Source organism: Hippocampus comes, unplaced genomic scaffold (assembly GCF_001891065.2).
Source record: "Hippocampus comes isolate QL1 unplaced genomic scaffold, H_comes_QL1_v1.1 scaffold156, whole genome shotgun sequence".
Lineage (NCBI taxonomy): Eukaryota > Metazoa > Chordata > Actinopteri > Syngnathiformes > Syngnathidae > Hippocampus > Hippocampus comes.
Genome location: NW_017805744.1, coordinates 4015196 through 4030219, shown reverse-complemented (window position 1 = coordinate 4030219; position 15024 = coordinate 4015196). Strand labels below are relative to the sequence as shown.

The 15024-nt window shown below is 42.3% G+C and overlaps 1 protein-coding gene across 2 annotated transcripts in view; it reads right to left on the bottom strand.

The window, feature by feature from the left end:
* Window positions 1-15024, bottom strand: part of ppargc1b (peroxisome proliferator-activated receptor gamma, coactivator 1 beta) — a 97120-nt gene that overhangs the window by 17670 nt on the left and 64426 nt on the right. For both annotated transcript variants that reach the window (XM_019884013.1, XM_019884012.1), the window contains exons 2-3: window positions 3369-3554; window positions 1989-2195 (exon numbers count right to left, since the gene is read on the bottom strand). In XM_019884013.1, coding sequence (XP_019739572.1) covers window positions 1989-2195; window positions 3369-3554 — 393 coding nt within the window. The remainder of the gene's footprint in view (window positions 1-1988; window positions 2196-3368; window positions 3555-15024) is intronic.

The window sequence follows — 15024 nt, the reverse complement described above, 5'->3', positions numbered from 1 at the left end:
TTTTCTCAAATTGGTAGAGCCGGTTTTTGACCATTTTGACAAAATTTTGAAGGCCTACAGAAAATTGAGTTCCCTAGCTAAATAAGCATGGAGTCTACCAAAAAAAAGTGTCAACCCTCTGCTTTCATCAGGAAAAAAAGTACATTTCTACCATTTGAACATGATTAAGTTTCCTGAAAATACTTATTTCCAAGAAAAATTCTGAGAAAAAGAGCTTTTCGTGGAAGGATCCATTTCAAGCAGTACTTTCACTTTGATGCTATATCAATTAGCACGTCTTAATTAAAATTCTGACAATTGATAGAACACCACCTCACACACAGGCCCTAGAAAAGGCGAGGATGAGTAGCTGAGTGAATAGTTACGCTTCAGCCACCCAGAACAAAAACATCTTTGTAGTCCAGAACCAGCACATAGACACACACAGACACACAAAAAGTTCCTTCAAGCTTTAGTGAATGATGAGTTACAGTCCTTCTTTCAGGGCACGTTAGCATTGTAAGTGGAGTCTGTCAAGGTTCAGGATATTTAGCGTCCGCAGGGTTGCCCAGGTGCAGGAGAAGACAAACAAAGTTTGATTCCTGGAAGTTTTCGGACTTCGGGGAATAACAGCAAGAGCAACTGGGAGAAGGAGGGGTGGTCCACAAAAGCATCCCACAATGATGTGTGAAAAGTGAAAGAGGGGGCGCACGCTGGTGGAAAACAAACTAGTAGAGAGTGCTGGGACACCACACACACTGATGTGGATTTAAGTAAGCTAATACAGTGATCCCTTGCTATATCTCGCTTCATTTGTCGCGGCTTCAGTATATCGCGTTTTTTTTTCCAGAGTACAGTAAATATTCTCTCGTGCGGACTCGTGGTTGCGCTGTCCAATTTGTCCTGATAACAGAAATTCCTCATTTGGGAAATGAGCATGGTACATGTCCTTTATGAACCTGAAAGTATGTTGACAAAATGCACGTGTAACAACACAATCAATAAAATACAAAAATATACGGTCAAAAAACTTTATATAACAAAAACTGTAATACAGGTGTATCCAAAAAAAAATCACAACAGTAAAATATGTACAGTATTTTAATGTTTATTTTTTTTCTGTCTTGGGAAAAAATGTGTCTGTTTTGGATTGTTAGGTTGGATGCATTCTTTGGTTTATGACAATGTTTGCCTGCGTGTCATACAGTTTTGTTGCTAGTTGCAAGTAACTGTCCCGTTGATCACCGATGTCTGGTAATTCTTGTGCATACTGATGGTTTGTTGCCATTTGCATTGCTTCCTCGCTGGATGGTGGCTTGTCATCAGGAGTTGAATCGATGCCTTGTTTTTTAAAGTTTCGTAGATTTGCGTCTTTCCGACTCCAAGTGTCTGCTGGATGCTTTTAACTTTGTGTCCAGCCTTGTTCAAACGGATGCATTTCACTCGCTCCGCTCCAGTCATTACAGTTCTTCTACGTTTCGATGCCATGATCTACACGACGTAAGTGAATAAAATTAAAATCTTTCGCAATTGCAGTCAAACGCACGCCAATAAAAACTCACTTACACGTCATCGTTTCGAATGTGATGATCGAAAAACGCGAAGGGAAAATGTGTCTCGGTGTCGTCGTTCCGTAGCATCGGGTGGGCATTGCGTCTATGTAAGCTCCCGCGGCATGACGTCTCAATCTGGGTTACGGGTAGTGGAATTTCCGCTTACGTAAGTTCCGGTAACATGTAATATCATAGTCAAAATGTTAATGCACAGGCTTTTGTTCCGGGTGAAGGATATTCCTTTTCATAGAATTCCGGGGATGGGAATATTTACTGTACTGTGTTCAGAAAAAAAATGCCGGAAGATTCAGAGGTTTTATCCATGCCTGTACGCATGAGTGGTTCCCAGCGCGACGTCAACCAATGACAGCAGGACTGGATTTATCCCAGTGAGCGGATTGGCTGCGCATCTTCGCAGCCTCGCCTTGCACCTTTCAGAGCAGGAAGTGATCTTACCAGAGAGGGGTCCTCTGTGTCCTGCGAGTGTTTGAGGTGGTTGGAGCCCACAGAAAGATGATGAAGATGGTCCTGGTCGTCCTCATCCCGCTCAGGCTCGTCATCTTCTAGGGCCGGGAAGACGGAGAGGCCTCCCACCTCTGCGTCCACCATGCCCTCAAGGCTGTCCGTCAAAGCGGCCAGCAGCGCCGCATTCTCCTCTTCGATCTGGAGAGCACCAGAAAACACTTTTCATCTTCCTGTTCACCTTGTACCCGAGCACGTAAACAAACATTGAACTCCATCGGTTCAAATTGGACCTGGCAACCGTATTCATCATGGCTGGATGTACAAAAATGAATGAAGACCCTATGCTGTGAAAGGCAAAAGTCGAAGGCAATTTTAGTTAGGAAGTGACGTTAGGGAGAATTTTAGCCATTTCTCGTTGTTGTACCTGAGTAAACTTGTTCAAAAGAATTCACCTCATCGCCACAACATTTTTACCAGGTATACACTGGTAGCTTGTCAAAACATCCGTTCGTTACCAGCCTCCATCCCCAAAAAACAAACAAAAAAGTGTTGGGAAAAGTTGCACTCACATTATAATTTTGTACTTTATAAAAACACATTAATACCACTCATTCACTCCAAAAAGACCTATGTATATGTCTTTTCACACTCCACACGTTCAACGCCAGATACTTTTTTTTTTCAATTTTTCCAAGACTTAGGGTAAAAAAAAATGGGGTCTAGAATTGGCTGGTACTGAATGAGTTAAATAGAATGTAAAGTATTAAACAGTCTGTACATCATGGTGTAATGCCGCTCCTCCTGGTATGGTCGGCTTGGCCACTGGGAGTCAGAATAATAGTCATGCAGACACAAACGAAGAAGAATAGTTCTTCTACTACTACTGTTAAGTTAAAAGTTACCCAGTCAGATGCCGTCATACAAACATTGTATTAGTCATTTGTAGTAGAGGATAAAGAGTTTATTCCTGTGAGTACTGTTAACTGTCAACATGTGCATCTTGACCGTTTGTCTTGATCCTAACGTTAACATGTCAATGGCATTTTGCATTGTTTGTTAGCATTAAGCTAAAATAGCTTTACTAAGGCAGAGCTGTATGTTGTTATTTTAAAGACCTCATGTGTAATTATTTTTTATGTTGAGTGTGACAGGTTTTGACCATCTGGTATGGATGGAGATCAGACGCACATTTTTCAATGAAATGGCCCCTAGAATGTTCAAAAATGTAAGCGCCTGGCACCAGTAAGTCATAAAATCAATCAATCAATCAAAGAAAAGAAAAAAATCAATGAAGAATTGATGATGTGAAACGTAGAGCAAGCATGTTTCACTAAACTCTAGTTTGTATATGAGGGCAAGCTGGACGCTTACCTCAAAAAGCTCATCAGGTGTGCTGTATCGGATGGAGGCCGGTGATGCGTCTGCCGCCTGGTCGCTGCACCACTGCAGCTCGCCAAGGCAGTTGACGCTGTCAAAGTCGCTGGTGTCCAGCTGTGAGAGGTCAATGTCGGCAAAGTCGGTGTCCAGGCGGTCTGAACACACCTCCTCCTCCCCATACTGAAAATAAAAAGAGATGGTCAGGTCAGGCTAGTCCACCGTAAAAACTTCCTCACAGAGAAGCGGATTCACGCCATCAGATAACTGGATGACATCAGCAACAGTGTCTTATGTGATGTATAAAGTGGAAGGGAAATTCAAGAGTCGACTTTAACACCCCCCATTCTGGGTAGGTACGTTTCACACAAAACAGCAACTTGGTAAAAATACTTGAACCATCCGCTCCCAAACCATTCACAAAGGCTAACTTCCAGGTTGGTGTGTTTCATTCAGGATAACAACTGAAAATAAATATGAAAAATAGATCTTTGAAGGACCTCAAAAGCTGGAAAATTTAAGGGTTAACTCCAACTCCCCATTTTAGTCTGGTACTTTTCACACAGACCAGCCACATGAGGAAAAGCTGCAAAAAAACCTTTGAAAAAGCTAACTTTGAAAAATTTCGGAATTGATATCAACCTCCTCCATTCCGAGTTGATACCTTTCTAACAGAAGAGCAATATGTGATATTTTTTAAGGGTCTCGAACGCTTGGAAATTTGCAAGTTAACTCCAGTCCCCCCGTTTTGGGTTGCGACCTTTCATACAAAACAATGATCTGGAGGATGTGGGGTAGGGGAGGAAGTGATGAAAAGCCTCGGGAAAAAGACAACTTTCATGGGCCTCAAAAGTTGGGAGATTTGTGTGTTGACTTCACAACCCCTATCCCAATTTGGTACCTTTCACCCAGTACAGTAATATGCAAAATGAATGGGGGGAAAACAGCTTTAAAGGGCCTCTGTATCCAGGAAATTTGACCTTTGTCAACAAGCCCCCAAAGTCCAACAACAAAAATATCAATGCATCCCCTTGGATGACAGCATAAAAAGGCGCTACCCAGTGGAGGTGATAAAGTCAAACTATATGCTCTACCGGTATGTTCCTTTTCCCTCTGGACCGCATGAAAATCCCACAAAACTGAAGACCCTTCATTTATTTGCCTCTGCCTTTCACACGGCCATAACAGGATAATGACAGAGTGATAACAATCAATGTTATCTACTGTTGTAGCAGAAGTGATTTTCCAGACGCGACGTAAACAGCCTCGTGGTGGACATTCATAGACACACAGATTGAGCCAAGTCATTGTGAAAATGTGAAAAAAGGAAGCAAAGTGTGTGACACAGTAGGAGGAAGTAAGCGTGCTCCACTGGAGACATTGAATAACACGGATGAAAATGGAAGTAGTTAAGTAACAACAGTTGAATAATAAAACAGAGTAAAGTCCACATGAGAAACACTGTCTTCATTGTAGACTGTTTGTATAGACAACAAAAAGCTGAGTGTGCTATTGTATTCCTGATGAGAACATGTCTACTGGTACACTGACGCATTGTATTTTTTCAGTTTTCTTTTCTCTAGTTTTCAGAGTTCGGTGTTTTGGAGTTGCTAATGCTGTTCATTGAAATATAAAAGATTATCGACATCCGTTTGGATCGCTCTGCATCTTCATTTGTAAATCCAAGGGGCCGCTGCAAAGTGCGCAAATGTGCTGAGATATGAGGCTAGTTTGGAACAATGCTAAAGTTAGTGATCTAGCGGATATTACACTGGTCAACATAAAATTATAATCAGAGATAGCTTTTTGAGATATTTTAATTTTTTTATTTTTACATTTGACCTACAATTTTTTTTTGTAATTTTATTTTGTCATTTTTTTTGTTAACTTTTCTTTGATGGCGGTGCGGACACCCGCAGCGGCTCCTCTTGTTTTATGTTGAGAGGGAAGAAATTTCATCTGTGCTGTATGTTACACATACTGTACGTACAGCACATTTGACAATAAAGTTGTATTAAATTCAATTCAATTCCATAAAAGCTTGCGCAATACAGATTTTACCACGCGTTATAATTTCTAGCTATGACATTTCAGAAAAAAAAAATCCACCTATTGCTGAATCCAACTCTTAATTTATAAATTTTGCGAAATATATTACTATAGGGGCGGCCCGGTAGTCCAGTGGTTAGCATGTTGGCTTCACAGTGCAGAGGTAACCGGGTTCAATTCCAGCTCCGGCCTCCCTGTGTGGAGTTTGCATGTTCTCCCCGGGCCTGCGTGGGTTTTCTCCGGTTTCCTCCCACATTCCAAAAACATGCATGGCAGGCTGATTGAACACTCTAAATTGTCCCTAGGTATGAGTGTGGGCATGGATGGTTGTTCGTCTCTGTGTGCCCTGCGATTGGCTGGCAACCGATTCAGGGTGTCCCCCGCCTAAAGACCGAAGACAGCTGGAATAGGCTCCGGCACCCTCCCGCAACCCTAGTGAGGATAAAGCGGTATTTATTGTTCTGTTGTGAAAGAGCCAAATAAATCAAGATGTATTGTATTGTATTGTATTGTATTGTATTGTATTGTATTGTAGACCACTTGGTTTGACTGTATATAAATGCACCAATGTTGAAAGTAGCTAATTGTAGCTAACTGCAATGATGTTGCTAACATTTAAAAACACTGCTAAAGTCACTGCTATGGGCACTACTTGGCATATACTGTATGAGAAAGCAAAATGGATGACTTTTCTAATGGGCATTTCATTCATGACTAATGAGAAAATTGTGAAACAGCGGTGAGAAATAGTCACATTTGATCTGTTATCTACTTCCAGTCACTCACCATGACTCATTTAGCATTTATTAATGGACAGAAGCGCTTTATCTACTTAAAATCTACAAAGGCTGTTATTTTTGTTGTTGTTGTTGTTGTTTTCATGCCATCATGAATTAGACAAAGATTAATGGCTCTCGTTCATCACATTGGATAATCTCTTCATCCCATATTCGGGTGTTTATTTGCCTTTCAAACAGTGATTATGAATTACCATGTGTTCATTATGATGGCCATGTCTTTGTGATTTATCTTGGTCACCACTACTACAGGTGCTTTGTGTGAATGTTTATTTGGATTGACATATAATGTATAATTATAGTTATATTAAAAAAAAGGGGGGGGGGATTTAATCACCCATTTTGATTTGCAGCGGGCCTTTTAGGAGTATGACTTGTCATACAACATGAAACTCCCATCAACTCATTTAGAAAAATTAAGCCCCGAAAGCAGTTTCAACCAGCAACAAGAAATTTGTGAGGCATCTGTATCAGGAGCAGACCCACAAAAAAAATGTCTCAAGGAGCCATGCCCAAAAAGACACTGCAAGCCGGCTAGTTTGGTTTGAAGCAACCATTTTATCCATTTCCACTGGTCCTTCAAAGACATACTTTGATGAAAAACACCCAAATATATCTTTACCTCATTTATCTGCATTATCACAGTAAAAGAATGAGCAGGGTGGTCTAGAAAAGAGGAAGAAGGGATGGTGGAGGAATAGACACCCTCCTTTAGACCCTCCCACATCTTCATCTCCCTCCAGCTGCTCATGCAGGTGTGTGCATGTGTATGTGTATGACACTCTCTTAGCATGCTGATCACATCCCCACTCTCTCACGTGCACTCTCAGCTCGCTGGCTAGGTGCATCCTTCTTCTCTTTCATCTCACGAAACCTGCATCCTCGCACTAAAGGGGAGTGCAGACCTCCGCTAAAGCACCCACAATCATATTAGGATTGGCACCAAAATGGAATCGGTCCATCCTCCACTCCAGTCACAAATCTGTATTGGAATTATTGAGCAGTGTTGTTTTGTTTCGCTTTTTTAACGCAAACAAACCCTAGCATTTGACACTTGATGTCAAGTGACTCATTGAGCAGCTATTCCAAAGATGTTTTCTTCCATATTTATTTGTTTTGAATTGCATATACGCCACGACAGTGGACATCTATTTAAACACTATTTTCCCTCAGTACGAATGAGTTGATGTCAAAGTTGTGCATCAGTTACCACAGTGGACGGCTTTTCAAAAGCGGTTTCTGCCACAGCATTTGCATATGGATCTTGGGGCCCTATTTTAGTACACAGGCGCCCGTGCACTTGGCATAAAAATGTGTGCACCTTAATTTTCTTGCCAGGGCAAGTCTCGTAAGCAGGTTTGTTTTTTTATTAATATGAAACAATGCGATCTCCTCCATCTACCTATATATATCACATAGACTATGCGGCTCTTCAATGAATTTAAAGTGAAAGAGGGGAACTGCTTACAGTGGATGGCAAACAAGTCAGCTGCGTTCCCTCCCACAACAGCGCAAATGCCCCTTTCTAACTGCGCCCGTCTGCCAGAACTGAAGAAAACTCCACTCATGCGCATAGTTAGACTGCACTTTGTGCTAGACTTGCGCTGGGCACAATAGTAGGGCCCTTGATGTCAAAGCTGTGTATCAGTCACTACAGGAACACGTAACGATCCAAAAGCAGCCATGATTGCAGTGGATCTCTTTTCCCGGTAAGAGCGCTGTCTCATGCAGCCAACGAGGGGGTCAGTCAGAGTTCACGGCGTGATTATTCTGGCAGTGCGGCGGGAAGCACCCCGAGTTGCCCACAGTGAGAGTTTGAACATGGTCGACAAAGAGACGCAAATAAAAAAATGTGGGTTATTATTCCTGGCATGAACATCTTCCACAAAGACAATAGCAAGTGTTAAATGAATCCATCAGTGTGTCTTTGCTTCCTGATATGAGGGTTTAACTGGGCTATTAGGAAGGGGAAAAAAGGCAGATTATGCAAAAAATAGGCATGAAATTATACGAGAGAGAACTGATACCTTTGATGTTATTGAAAGGGAACACTTCCAGGGAAATCTGAGTTCAGAAGGAGTTCAGTGGCTTTATAAATGTACGGATTTATAAATGTACCAACAGGACGATGAAATACACGGGTATACTAATATCAAGCAATTCGTGCCATGCTTGAGCCCATCGCCACCGAGACTAGTTGCTCTGATGTATACTCAAGTTCGCTACACATTTCTTACTCCCACTACCAATACACATGACAAGTAGGGATAAAAGACAAAAACAAAAAGTCAAGGAACACCAGATCACATGCCAGCTAACAATGTACAGGTGATAATTTATGCTGTCATTCAACTCACCAGTTATTCATGCTAGCCGCCATCTTGCGCCTTAGAATTAAACAGAATGACTTCAAATGATCCACCGTCAGAAAAGTGACTGATATACAATGGTGCCTTGAGATACAAGTTGAATTTGTTCCGTGACCATGCTCATAAGTTAATAAAGCTTACATCTCAGATCATCTTTCCATGTTCAAATGAATGGAAATGCCATTACAGTAATTCAGTTATTTAATCAAAAACACTTCATAAAAGCATATGGTCATGATGTCATTAAATTGAACGCAACCGTTTAAGTAGATTTCGCCAGATTTAGGCTCCAATTCAACAGAAACGGTGCTGTGCCTTCTGGTGTTTGCTCCTTGGCCAATCCTGTGGACAGTGTAATACAAACATTCTGATATGCATGCTTGGCTTCAGGGTTTTTCAGTCATCCGCAGTAAAATTCGTCATCTCATGGCAACACAGATGCCATTTGTTAGCCTGCGTATGACATTTTGCATTGTTTGTTAGCATTAAGATACGACGAAGTGATGTGGTTGTTTTAAATAACATGTACATTTAATTTGATGATACATTTCAAATGTGAAGCAATAAACAACCAAAAGGATCTTTTTTGATGAATTATCTACTATTTGTCAAACTGCTTTTCTGGAAATGAGTTAAGTTTAGTTCACCGCCACCAACAGCTCAAATCTCAAAATTTCCTCACAAATCCAGGCAAAAAAATTACCCGCATGTACCTGTATTGCTAAAAATTCTCGAGTTGGGTCACTCGGATCTCAAGGCATCACTGCATATACAGCATGTCATTTAATAAGTGCCATTGCTTGCCAGTTATTCACACGAATCACAGCGTACAACAGAAAAAAAGAATCCAACCATCGCACCATTTTCTATGCAGCTAATCCCCACTAGGATCTTGGGTGATCTGAAGCCTATGGTTGCTGCATTTTGGCTTGAGACAGGGTACATTTTGGACTGGTCGCCAGTCACTAACAACCATTCAGAATCACAATCACACCTATGGACAATTTAGATCCACCATGCTGTCAGAAATGAACGACAGAAAAAAATATAGCCCGCAGTTCAAGTGCCTTTGACATTCATAGCTGATGTATATTATTAGTCAAAACCATTTTGACTTCCATGTGTGGTCAAGATCGGCTCTTAGTTACAGTGGAAAAAAAAAAAAAGAGCAAGAGAGAGTGAGAATGAGGACGACGACGCATGAAAGCCGACTATTTATAGCGTTCCCGCCTGCACGCAGGAGTGCTAACGGTGCTAAAAGAAGCGTGTCGGCATGGAAAAGCCGACCGGTCTCTCTGCAACGTCCCACGCCGCTAAATTTAAACATCATCTTCTTCAGGGGGCGCTCGCCCTTTTACGAAGACCAGATGACGCAAACTATGAAATGATGGCATTGTACATTTAAAACAAAACTAATGGGATATGCGACAATAACTGCACAGTACAATTTGGCTTATTTTGGTATTTTTTTGGTTTATTATGTGTTCAAAAGCTGGGTTTTTTTCCATAGGTAGTTGAGTCTTGATGTTAAAGTTGCACATCATTCACGACAGTGGACAACTGTTCAAAAGCAAGGTTTCACAATATGTAGCCTAGCTGTTAAAGTTACGAAAGTTATGAGTCACTACAGTGGATGCTGCTGTGTCATCACATAAATGGACACCCACTCGTAAGATGTAATGTATGTGGGGGTAATAAAAACAATCCTCAAAACCAAAAAGATTTGCTGTAGAAGAACAATATTTGCACTGAAAAAGTGGAATATAATGGTCATATGTCATGTGACCTTCAGCGTTCTATCCACTCAAAAGTCATTATTGATCCATGCATGGAGGAAATCCAATACAAGTGGTGGCGCAGTGTTACGTGAGTTCAGATGTCTCACACACACACATGCACGCGCGTGCACACGCACACACACCCACTCCCGCACCCACACAACACACACACAGTTGTGCTCCTCACTGCTTGTCTCACCGCTTGCAGACAGACCTGTTGTTGGTGGAAGCAGCACACATCAACTAGTAACGATGGATAAATAGTGACTTCAATTCAATTTGGTTCCTGTATATTAAAGACATCATGGATATTCATGTTGAAATGTTAAAAAAAACCAACATAACGCAGTTCCAGAGAGACCTTGGTTAAAAGGGTACTGTTTCATTGAAGCAACTCTACATTCCATAATAGCTTCGCTGTTAGTCTGGCTTCTCCATCTTCTCTTGTTCCCTCAATTTGTTTCATGTGTCAAATGCGGAAAGCTCGTGTTTTGCTGCGGCAACGAGTACGCCTCAGTTCGTAGTCGGAGCAGCGCAACTTAGTTTACTGTGGGTGATGGGTGACTGCTCGACATGTATGCAGGTTACTGGCAGCTCCTGGTCAGATGTGGATGAAACCATTTTCAAACTGAGGCAGACATGATGATGTCATCAACAAACATTCCAAACAGTCCAACTCACTACCAAAGGCCAAAATGATCCCGTCGTTCACATAGCCTGTCCCGCACACACCTCCCAAATGTTTTGAGTGTATAGTGTACATGTTTTGGGACATTTTTCCAAGAGGAAACATTTTTCATTCACATTATTTGCAATTATTAGTATTTTCATTCTGTTGTTTAGTATCAGGAGAAAGAAAGCATGTACTAGAATAGGGGAAAAAACTAACATCTAGTATATATTTTCAAACAGTAACTGTCATTTGTTTTTTCATGTCCAATAATTGCAGTTATTTTCCCTCCTTTGAATAAAAAGGCAACATTGAATTTTTGTGTAGAAAAAAATATACATATTTCAAGGCAATACTTCCCAGCCCTCGTTTTACAGTATATTAACATCTTTACTATGCTTCCTTGTCTGATGGTCAATTCAATTTGGCACATAGGAGTGCTTCCATTACAGTAGGAATAAAAGTACGTGCTCAGTGGAGTACATTCTCCACACAGACTATAGAGTATACTTATAGTGTGTCATGCGGTGTGAAGGTGAAACGTTGAGGGATGGTGATGAGGAGGCAACTTAACTGTAATTACCTCACACCCTCACAGCATTGGAAGATGGCCGAATACCCCTGACACCCCAACCCACCTCACCCCTGCCCCTTCTTACTTTCTTGGCGGTCACTTTGACAGGAAGTGGCTTAACATGACATCGAAGCACTAGCGATTATCAGGACCGCACTCAAACGCACTTACGCACGCACACACACACACACACACACACACACACACACAAAACCAACAACCCACGTATCATCAAGCACAGCCAACTATTTTGTGCTACCTAAAGCCGCCATCCCCGCTGCAGGTGCCATATCCGTCGGGCCGGGGAGCGACGAGACCCTGCTCTGCGGTTGGAGACCCTTCATTCATGTGAATGGGACCCAGCGAGTGGAGGATACGCTCGTGAAATGTTTTACTCATAATTTATATCATACATCTATTAGTCAACATATTGCAAATATGGTTCACTGTTGTTGTTGTAAAAGACTAAATTGTATTTTTTTATATAGTGTATTTAAATGACTCAGAAAAGCAACCACTCGGGGCCAAGCAAGGTCGTCTTGGTGTGGAACTGAGCTAATGGAAAGGCGCCATATGTGTGATGTTCTCAGGTACTCTGATGACTCGTTTGAGTTGGTGACTTTCGCACCACGTATATCCGTGGCATACAAAAATATAGCCACGAGTTTGTCAAGTCGCTGTATTATGTGAAGTAATAATTCGCACATTTCCATAAAACTTATTGGAGGTGCGGTTTAGAGGCAAAATAGAATCCATGACATTTGGGTGCAGGTCTAGGCCTTGTTTTTAAACTGAGCGTCAAGTGAATGACAGGTTGCCGTGTTGCTTAATCATCATGGATCATCCTTCCGCAGAGGCGTCACCAAACCCACCGAGCCGCAACACTCTTATTCCTGAGCCCTGAGTCGGCTTGTCCCTCCCGCCAACCCACTTCAACAGATCTGTCACTCAGGATTGTTCTACCCATCGTTCCAGGATTCTCAAGCTGTCACAGTGCCGGACAAAAATCATTTGGTCCAGATTGCACTGTCACAAAAGATAAATAAACTTCTTACCTGATTCTTATTTACACTCCCCGTCTTCCGGCTCTGCTTTTTACCTGTGGTCTGTTTAATGTGAAAGTCACCATCACACAGACAAATTTGACCATGCAATTTCAAGGCTTCAGAGGAAGAATAATAGGCAGGACTGTGCCTGGGAATGCCGGTACTTGCAAGAGACAGGGATGTGAAATTTAACACCTAACAGTCTCTTTTCCAATCCATGTTGTTCAGCGAAAGGCACCACCACCTTCACCGGATTCTGTTTGAAAGGCCTAAGTGCATAAATTCCTGATAAATTGACAGTGAAGCTGTTCACAAAAAGCCCCTTTCACACTACCTGCCTTCGACCTGTGATTTTTCTTCTGCTCTGTGTGAAAGGCACCAACATGAAATGGAGGGTTAATGTTGACCGAGCAATTTTCCGGCTTCAGAGGTAGTATCAGAGGCAAGATGGTGCCTGTGTGAAAGGTAATGGGGTTGTGTTGAAAGCAGTTGTCCCAGTCCACAACTAAGCGTTAAGATGCCGTCTTATCGTTGCACCTTTCATCCTGCCAATCAAAGCTAGGTTTTTCACCCTGACTTTTTCCCCTGCTGTTGATCTGTGTGGAAGGCACAAACACTGTCACTAGGTTCTGTACAAACGGCACAGGCGGATAAACTCCCAATCTAATTAACAGCTCTGATGCTTCAATTTTGGAGGAATTGCATATTAAAGAAGCTCGAGTAATAACTATATCCCCTTTCACACTGCCTTTCAAATCTGTGTTATTCCACGGCCACAATCTGTAGCGAAGTCACATGGAATGGAGGAATGGATGAATTCAACCAAGCAATTTCCCGGCCTAAGTGGTAGTACCAGAAGCAGGACTGGCCAGTTGAGCTGAAAACAACTGATGTTGACTGACGTGCTCCTTTAATGCTGTCTTTTTTTCGGTGCCACTGTTCTCTTTGAGAGGCACCAACACAGAATGGGAGGACTCAGGCAACTGAGCAATTTCTAGACTTTCAGGGTAGTATCACAGGCTGTGTCATTGAGACAGGCAAAACTTTGGAAAAGTGTGCGATGTTTCACAAACGACACTCACTTCTTGACAGCAAGTGAAATAACTTGAAAAAACAAACGAGAAAAAGCTTGAAAGGAAATGGAAACTGGCCTACTCATAAGTTTGCACAGGGCAGCCGGCATGCCAGTAATAAGAAAGACAAGGTGGCAATTTAGGCACACACACATATACAAGGAGTGTTGGTGTGCGATTGGACATGATTGATTTCAGCGTAATCCTCATTGGCTTGCATCGTGAGTGTGTGTTGCTCTATATTTAGCTCATGCACGAGTCTCATGACTTGCTCTTGGCAGGCTGCCTCTGACTTGAGAAGCGTCTGCCACAAACAGATGACCTCTCACACAGACACGCGCACGTGCGCGCATGCACCCTGATGTCAATGTGTGTGTGTGTGTGTGTGTGTGTGTGTGTGTGTGTGTGTGTGTGTGTGTGTGTGCGCGCGCGCGCGCGCCAATGGGAATCATCACGTTTCAAATTTCAAATGAAGAGTCTGAGGTTGTGGTTACATGACACTGATCTAATAAAGACTGGAAAGATGTTTTGTAGTCGTCAAAAAGACTGCACTTCCAGAAACAAAGTCTTATAGTAAAGTCGTCACACCTAATAGTACTATATATGTCCATAAATGTCAGTGTCTAGTAATAGTATATACTGCATGTAAGATACACGATGGGTGGCCCGGTGGTCGAGTGGTTAGCGCGTCGACCTCACAGTGCAGCGGTACCAGGTTCAATTCCAGCTCCGGCCTCCCTGTGTGGAATTTGCATGTTCTCCCCGGTCCTGCGTGGGTTTTCTCTGGGTACTCCGGTTTCCTCCCACATTCCAAAAACATGCATGGCAGGCTGATTGAACACTCAAAATTGTCCCAAAGTGTCAGTGTGTGCCGCATGGCGGGCCGGCAACCGGTTCAGGGTGTCCCCCGCCTACTGCCCGAAGACAGCTGGGATAGGCTCCAGCACCCCCCGCGACCCTTGTGAGGATTAAGCGGCTCGGAAAATGGATGGATGGATGGAAGATACATGACTACAAGACATCCAGACTGGAGAAGAGGCCTTCACATTCTTCAAGACATTAGTATCGACAGAACGTGAGATCTTTACATACTGTGTATACTTTGACAAGACATGACGACGGTGAGTCATTTACATATTACAAAAGGGGGAGGACATTGGTATCTACTGGATGTGAGGCCTTTACATATGTGTTAACAAAAAAGAGCAAGGTTCAAGCTTATTCCGGTCTTTCACAATTACATTATCTTAGCTTGTCAATTAGCATGGCTTCGTTGATTTTCTCCCTGTTAATTACA